At 35.6% G+C, this 8,821-nt stretch overlaps 1 protein-coding gene across 3 annotated transcripts in view; it reads left to right on the forward strand.

Moving 5' to 3' along the window:
* ARHGEF12 (Rho guanine nucleotide exchange factor (GEF) 12) overlaps positions 1-8,821 on the forward strand; it is a 171,112-nt gene that overhangs the window by 120,365 nt on the left and 41,926 nt on the right. For all 3 annotated transcript variants that reach the window (XM_010830485.1, XM_010830483.1, XM_010830484.1), the window contains 4 exons: positions 2,084-2,158; positions 4,195-4,287; positions 5,875-5,985; positions 6,266-6,364. In XM_010830485.1, the coding sequence (XP_010828787.1) occupies positions 2,084-2,158; positions 4,195-4,287; positions 5,875-5,985; positions 6,266-6,364 (378 nt within the window). The remainder of the gene's footprint in view (positions 1-2,083; positions 2,159-4,194; positions 4,288-5,874; positions 5,986-6,265; positions 6,365-8,821) is intronic.

The raw sequence follows: 8,821 nt of genomic DNA on the forward strand, positions 1-8,821 counted from the left end.
GTGTGCCTAGAGGCCATGCTGCACAACGGGAGAAGCCACCGCAGTGAGAAGCCTGCTCGCCTCAGTTAGAGAGAAGCCCCCACACACAACTAAAGAGAGCCCACGAGCAGCGTCAAAGACCTAGTGCAGCCAAAAATAAATAAATAAATAATTTAAAAAATAACAAACTTACTCAAAAATAGACTAAGATAATAAACTCCCGCATGTACCTAATCACCCAGCTCAGAGTCATCAACAAGTGCTTAAACTTACTTTTGTCTGTATTCCTTCATTCCTCGTACTCTCCATATACTGGATATTTTAAAGTAAATCCAAGATATTATTTCATTAACATGCGTCTTTGGGAGGAAAAAAAGACTTAAGTTAGAGCCATAGTAGCATTATCAAATCTTAATTAATATTTTCTTAACATGCAATGTGATTAGCCTAATAGTCTTATAATAATCTTTTTACAGTAGGTTTATTTGAGGCAGGATCCAGTCAACAGCTTCAGTCTTTGGTTGATAAATCTCTTAATTTATGATAGTTCCTTCCTCTTTTTTTTTCTTACTATTTTTTTTGTTAAACTGGGTCATATGTCCAATAGAACTACCCACATTCTAATTGTATTTTCATGGAGGTGTTAAGCATATTCATCTGGTATATATTTCCTGAAAATTGATAGTAAGATCTAGAGTCTTGAAAAGATTAAGGATTGAAGGTTGTTGTTTGGCAAGAACAATTCATGGGTGGTACTGTGTATATCCTGTTACACCACATTAGGAGGAGAATGTCTGGTTGTCTTTTTACAATTGTTAAGTTTGTATAAGGTATGCAGATTAAATCAGCATAATTCCTTCCTTATAAATTTCTCCACTAAGTTTTTATCTGATGTTTTTACTTCCATTGATAGCAAAAGTGCCTGCATCCATTATTTAATAAGGGATTTCAAAATGGTATAATTTTGTCATTCGTCCTATATTCATTAAATGGAATTATTTTATAAAGAATTTTCCCTTCTAGCTTTTAAGTTGCTGTAAAATATAGCTTATACGGGAAATTCAAGACAAATATTTGATTATTTTCCCTTACGTATCTGTTTTCAGAAGAATTGGTGCCCTGACATACTCTGAAGGTCACTAAATGTGGGGATGTTTGCACATATGTGTGTAGATGTGTAATATTTTGAATTCACAGATTTTTAACCTGTTTCTTACTGCATTTCAGTCCATTACAGTCATTTTTCTTTTTGATACTTATTAAATTGTCCCTTTTGAGGGGACTAGTGTGTTCCTTCTCAAGTTGTCTTCTGTGTTCTTTTGACATGACTCCCCAGTAACATAGGTTTCTTTCTTTTTGGTGTGATAAGATTATTCTAGCTTGATCTGTCCTACCTCTTAACCTAGAGTCATCCATTTCTCCCAGGTGGGGCTTATATTTGAAATTACTGTTCTCTCTCTCTCATACACATTATATATACAGATAGCATATATCTTCTGTATAGGCATTCACACAAAAATCTCTTGCATCTCATTTTCAGCTGCTCTGAAGAATGGCTCCCATTGCTTGGAGTGTTCCTCATCTGCCAGAATTGAAGCTTTGTGTATCATAGAGTGTGTATTTTACATTAAGTCATCCCAAACATACCATGTAAATTTTGTAAGAATCCATAAATCAGTTTACATAAGGTAGGAACAGAAAAATAGAAGCTCATTTTCCTTCATATAGGTAGGCGGAAATGCTTTTAACTTGGATAGAAAGAATAGTTTGGGACAGAGGGATTTAGAGGAAGTAGAGTTTGATTTTGACTTAATGAGCTTGAAATATGTAATATATCTGATTAGAATTATTTGATAGACATTAACCCTCAAGCCTGAAGATGAAATTATTTTATCAACATAAGACTTAAAAGCCTAATGAATAAGTGACTTTCCAAAGTCAGGTAAAAAATAGCAGAGCCAAATATTATATGAAAGGTATTTAATAGTCACAAACACAAATGTGACATTCAGAACATTATTCTTTCACATTGCTTTTTCTTATCTCCGTTGGTGGGCCTGTTGAAATGAACATGTCGTTTTTTGTTTTTTTTTATTTTCATTAGAGTCCTAAGAGTGGCTTGAAAGAGAGGATTTATCTAGAGGAAAACCCAGAAAAAAGTGAAGCAATTCAGGACACTGTGAGTATGAAATCAATGAAATGATAGTGACTTTTCTTATACTTCAATGACAGACGTAACTGATGTGTGTGTGTTTAATTTGGAGAAAAAGCTTAAACTTATTAAAGAAATTTAATAAAGATTGGAAAATAGCTGCTACATAGTATTATTATGTGGTTAAATTTTTTTATAGTAAAATACAAATAACATAAAATATACAATTTAACCATTTTAAAGTTCATTTTGTCATTAAGTTAGATTCACATCATTATGCAACCATCAGCACATATATCTCTAAAACTTTTTCACCTTCCCCAGCTGAAACTTGGTGTCCACAAACTTCCATTATCTCCTCTCTCCAGCTCTGGCAAACACCATTCTACTTTCTGTCCCTTCGAATCTGACTAGGAACCGCATAATAAGTAGAATATATATTTGTCCTTTTGTGGCCAGCTTATTTCACTGAGCATAATGTCTTCAAGTTTGATCAGTGACTTAGCATGTAGCAGAATTTCCTTCCTTTTTAAGGCTGAATAATAATCCATTGTGTGTATATACCACATTTGGTTTATCCATTCATTCATCAGTGAACACTTGGGTGGTTTTCCTTCTGGCTGTCATGAATAATGCTACTCTGAACATGGATGTATAAATAAATACCCATTTAAGTTCTTCCTTCAGTTCTTTTGAGTATATAATCAGAAATGGAGTTGCTAGATCTTGTAAATCCCTAATTGAATATTTTTAGCATTCTGATTTTATTTTTTAAGATTAGGACTTGTATAAAGTTTTATAGTAAAAGATTTAATAGCATATTATGATTCATCTGTTATTAGCAACATAAGGACTGTTGAAAAATCAGAAACCTCAAGTCTGCTGTAAAATGAAAAGTTGTCTCACTAATACTTTAAACAAATAAAATTTCTGCTTCACCTCATTTTTAAAAAAATATTAAAGCCTTGTGGTTTAAAAAGCAAGAGTACAGAAAGGCAGAATCAAGTTTAGGCAATGCAAATACTTAGAGTTGCAACACACTTAATGAAGAAAAACTGCAGCTGTGTGTTTATTAGTCACTTAATTTATAGCTTGTGGGTCCATGTACATAGTTGCAGCTGTAACTGCTGTGCAGATAACTCCCATGTCACCATAGCCTCACTCCCTTTGCTCAACCCCAGATCCTACAGCATTCAACTGCTGTCAGGTTTGAGCCAAACTCAGTTTTTTTCATATTTGTTCCAAATTTACTATTTCTTCTAGTACTATATGGTCTTCCATTTCTGTATTTGTGGTATTCAAATATCCCATACTTTTTGCATTATATACTAATGTTCCAACACTCCCCTTTTCATGCTAAATCCAAATGTGTAAGGGAGTGAGGGCTGCCAGCCTACAATTTATTTTACAGTCTTGTTACCATCATTTCTATAGCAGTGTTTGTGTGATTACTTGAATATTTTATTGCATTATGCCAATGATTTTCAACCAGGAATGATTTTGTCCCTCAGGGCACATTTGGCAAGGTCTGGAAACATTTTTGATTGTCATGGCTGGGAGGCTGCTCCTGGCAACTTGTGGGTGGGCAGTGGCCAAGTATGCCGCTCCGGACCCTACAGTGCATAGGACAGCCCCCATAACGAAGAATCATCTGGCCCAAAATGTCAACAGTGCCATTTTTCCTTTGTCCTGTGGCCTTCGTTCACTGTTAAAAATTGTAACTGTTTGTGTAAGCCAGCTTAATTTCTTTCTGTAACAAGGTCTAGATATATATGAAACATTAAATGAAGCCTACAGACAGGGATTAGAACCAGATAAACAAGGCTGTATAAACAGAGGATGTTTATTATTTCTAGGGGAAATGTTTTCTCCTCCTCCCCCTGACCAAGAAACAATCAATACTGGAAAATTTGAGAACCACTTTGAAAATAAAGTACCTAAAGAAAAGGAAAAGAAATCCAGTCAGTTTAGTGAACCATGTCTTTTTGATAGTTTGGCTTTATTCTGTCTCTGAAATTGACCACCAGGCAATTTTTCTGTTCCTTCTCTATGAATGTTTCCAGGACACTCAGTCGCTTGTTGGGAGTCCCTCTACCCGTGTGGCACCTCATATTATTGGAGCAGAAGACGATGACTTTGGTAGTGAACATGAACAGGTGATGACTTTTTCTTTCTAAAAAACAAATTATTAATTTTCTAAGATGTTTGATTTATTGCAAAAATGAACAGTTTCTGGAGATTGAAATTATATTGATAAGAATTTGAAGCTCATTAGAACTAAGATTAATTGTTTACTTGCTTGGGTTAATTGCTTATTTTAGCTTTGACCAATAGAAATGGCCTTGCTCTTGAAGCTGATAAGAAGTCATTGATTTTTACCTACGTATTTTATCTTGGGAGAAGGGGGATGTTCTTATAAATTTTTTAAAAATTTTCAAATTCTGGTTGTTTATTGATGGTATATAGGAATGTGATTGGCTTTATTCTTGTCCTTGTTAGTAAGCTCATGTGATCTTTTAGTAAACTAACTACTTCAAAGAGGTTTTTAAAATTAACTTTTTAAGATTTTTCTATGTAAATAACTGATAGTTTTTATTTGCTTGTTTCCCAGTGTTTATCTTTTATTTCTTGTTATTACCTTTACTGCGCTGGTTAGGATTTCCAGTATGAGGCTGAATCACTGGTGAGACAGGGCATCCTGGCCTTCCTGGCCTTATCCTCAATCTTAGGAAGAATGCATTCAGTCATTTATTATTAATATGATGTTAGCCATAGATACTTTTTTTTTAATTGAGGAAGTTTCCTTCTATTTTTAGTTTGATAGGAGTTTTATCATGAATAGATGTTGAATTTTGTTGAATGACTGAGATCATCAGATGTTGTTATTAAATTTACATTACATTAATATAATTCATGTGGAACTACATATCATGGTAAATTACATTAATTGGTGTTATTAGCATTTTGAAACAGATATTCCTGTTTCATTCCTGGGAGAAACCCCAGTTGGTCATAATTTATTTTCCTTTTTCCAGTATTATTGGATTCAGTCCTATTATTTTGCTGAGGATTTTTGTGTGTGTGTTTATGGAGGATAGTAGTCTGTAGTTTTCTTTTTTTGTAATATCTTTGGTTTTGATAGTTGGTTGATGCTGAGCTCTTAGATCTGAGTTGAGAAGTCTTAGTCCTCTTATATTTTCTGAAAGAGATTGTGCAGAATGGGTGTTACTTGTTTAGATTAACTTACATGATTCTAGGTTAAGGTCAGCTCTGGCTGCTTTCTGTGTTCATTGCCGTTTGGAAACATACAAGTATTCTAGGAGTTGTGTTATTTAAAATCACACAACTCCATTTCCTACCACCGTCTCTTTGATTAGCCTAAAAGGAAGACGCCTATTTTGTTATTAGGCAAAAAGCCTCGCTTTACATTTTTAGAAGTGTTATTAACCTGTTTTTTTGTGTGTGTACTTATTTGTAGACCTGTGAGCTCTTTGATAATTATATTCTGGATTTGCATTCTCCCAGGATGGTCTTTCTTCCAACCTGTTCCCAAGAGATTATTTTCAGAGGAAGAGATTCCATAGCCTATGTTGTTTATAATAAATTCTAGTGAAGTTTTTTTAAACCTTGAATTTTTTAGGAAAGGTCAAAGTGAAATTGGGATAGTCATATTTAACTGACCTGACATGACATTTTGCATTTATGTGTTGGTGTTACTAATGTATATTTACTTACTTTTCTAGATCAATGGGCAGTGCAGCTGTTTTCAGAGCATTGAACTGCTAAAATCTCGCCCTGCTCACTTGGCTGTCTTCTTACACCATGTAGTTTCCCAGTTTGACCCTGCAACATTGGTAATGTATTTCATGATTTAGCCAGTTTAGAGTTCTTAATTAATTCAAATATCGTGAAACTTTTCAGTTTTAGCAAGATGGGTAGATAGACTTCTGCCAGTTTTCTAAACTAGATATGAAAGATGATTAAAATGTTACTAATTTATTTTTCAAAGGCTTGGTTATATGGTAATAACTGCATTGTTCATGGTGACCTACTTGTTTCAGACATTTCTGCTCAACGAGGATCTAGCAGATTACATTTTTCTTGATTTCTTCCCCATTTCTTTCTCTACTACAGCTCTGTTATCTCTATTCAGACCTATATAAACAGACCAATTCCAAGGAGACCCGTCGTGTCTTCCTTGAGTTCCATCAGTTCTTCCTGGATCGATCTGCTGTAAGTTGCCAAGTTAATATATTATAGTCTTTGCTTCAGTATAATGAATTACTGGCCTCCTACTTCTGGTCTTCCCTCCCGTGTTTTTGGACTTGATTGTGCTTTCTGACGTCTGTATTATATCTCAATTATTGACTACTCATGACTGTTTTTTTTTTTTTTTATCATTTCTAAGTTAATTATAGGTATATAAATTCTCACAAAAGGTTTTAAGGGATATATATGTATATATATAGGTTTATATATATGCATATTTAGGATAAGGGAATGAAAAAGAATACAATATATATGTGTATATATAAATATACATATATATTTAAGATCCAAAGGTTAGTACTTGTATAATTGGACTCTGGTTGGCCTCTTTGAAGTTTGGAGGCCCAGTTTAACTAAAAAGGGATGGAAAAGATCTTACTCATATAAATGATGGTAGATAATAGTAGTGTTTTATTTTACCAATAGAAATCTTAATAAGGTTTTTAAACTAATGCATTTTATTATTATCCTTGCTCTAGGATAAATAACAGCCCTTAATACGTCTCTTATAATCATGCTGCATGTCTCTAGTCCTTTCATATTTGCAGTTCTCTTATTTGACTGTTTCACACCTTCTCTCTTTTTAAGCTCTCTATCAATTCCTCTCCTGTTCTTTTCTCAAGAACTGATGACCTTGCTGTTTTTTTTTTTTTTTTTGAGAAATTTAAAGCATATAGAAGATAACTTCTTCCAGAGGTGTCACCCTACCTCTGTCATACCATATGCTTGACCTTCTCTCCTGATGTGATGATATGTAGGAATTTTTCTGCCTTTGGTTCAAGACTACCTCTTCGCATATTTATCCAGATCGTGCTTTCTTATACCTACTCAAAGATGGTACTCTAGCAAACGTACCCCTTCTCTCTTGCATCATCAGTTTTTTTGTTTTCTACTGAATCAGCCCTATTAGTGTGCAGACATGGTTATTTCTCCCATCTTAAACAAACTCACACAGAAACATTTTGGCTCCCCCTCTTCCTCCAGGACTTGCCCTATATTCTTTGTATTTTATTACAAAGCTACCTCTACATCTCAGTTCAGTTCAGTCGCTCAGTCGTGTCTGACTCTTTGCGACCCCATGAATCGCAGCACACCAGGCTTCCCTGTCCATCACCAACTCCCGGAGTTCACTCAGACTCGTGTCCATCGAATCGGTGATGCCATCCAGCCATCTCATCCTCTGTCGTCCCCTTCTTCTTCTGCCCCCAATCCCTCCCACCATCAGAGTCTTTTCCACTCTTTGCATCAGGTGGCCAAAGAATTGGAGTTTCAGCTTAAGCCTCAGTCTTTCCAATGAACACCCAGGACTGATCTCCTTTAGGATGAACTGGTTGGATTTCCTTGCAGTCCAAGGGACTCTCAGGAGTCTTCTCCAACATTGCAGTTCAAAAGCATCAATTCTTTGGTGCTCAGCTTTCTTCACAGTCCAACTCTCACATCCATACATGACCACTGAAAAAACCATAGCCTTGACTAGACGGACCTATGTTGGCAAAGTAATATCTCTGCTTTTCAATATGCTGTCTAGGCTGGTCATAACTTTCCTTCCAAGGAGTAAGCATCTTTTAATTTCATGGCTGCAATCACCATCTGCAGTGATTTTGAAGCCCCCAAAAATAAAGTCTGACACTGTTTCCACTGTTTCCCCATCTATTTCCCATGAAGTGATGGGACTGGATGCCATGTTCTTAGTTTTCTGAATGTTGAGCTTTAAGCCAACTTTTTCACTCTCCTCTTTCACTTTCATCAAGAGGCTTTTTTAATTCCTCTTCACTTTCTGCCATAAGGCTGGTATCATCTGCATATCTGAGGTTATTGATATTTCTCCCAGCAGTCTTGATTCCAGCTTGTGCTTCTGCCAGCCCAGCGTTTCTCATGATGTACTCTTCATATAAGTTAAATAAGCAGGGTGACAATATACAGCCTTGACGTACTCCTTTTCCTATTTGGAACCAGTCTGTTGTTCCATGTCCAGTTCTAACTGTTGCTTCCTAACCTGCATATAGGTTTCTCAAGAGGTAGGTCAGGTGGTCTGGTATTCCCATCTCTTTCAGACTTTTCCACAGTTTATTGTGATCCACACAATCAAAGGCTTTGGCATAGTCAATAAGGCAGAAATAGATGTTTTTCTGGAACTCTCTTGCTTTTTTGATGATCTAGCGGATGTTGGCAATTTGATCTCTGGTTCCTCTGCCTTTTTAAAACCAACTTGAACATCTAGAAGTTCATGATTCATGTACTGCTGAAGCCTTGCTTGGAGAATTTTGAGCATTACTTTACTAGCGTGTGAGATGAGTGCAATTGTGCAGTAGTTTGAGCATTCTTTGGCATTGCCTTTCTTTGGGATTGGAATGAAAACTGACCTTTTCCAGTCCTGTGGCCATTGCTGAGTTTTCCAAATTTGCTGGCATATTGAGTGCA

Source organism: Bison bison, unplaced genomic scaffold (assembly GCF_000754665.1).
Source record: "Bison bison bison isolate TAMUID 2011002044 unplaced genomic scaffold, Bison_UMD1.0 scf7180017864518, whole genome shotgun sequence".
NCBI classification, from domain to species: domain Eukaryota; kingdom Metazoa; phylum Chordata; class Mammalia; order Artiodactyla; family Bovidae; genus Bison; species Bison bison.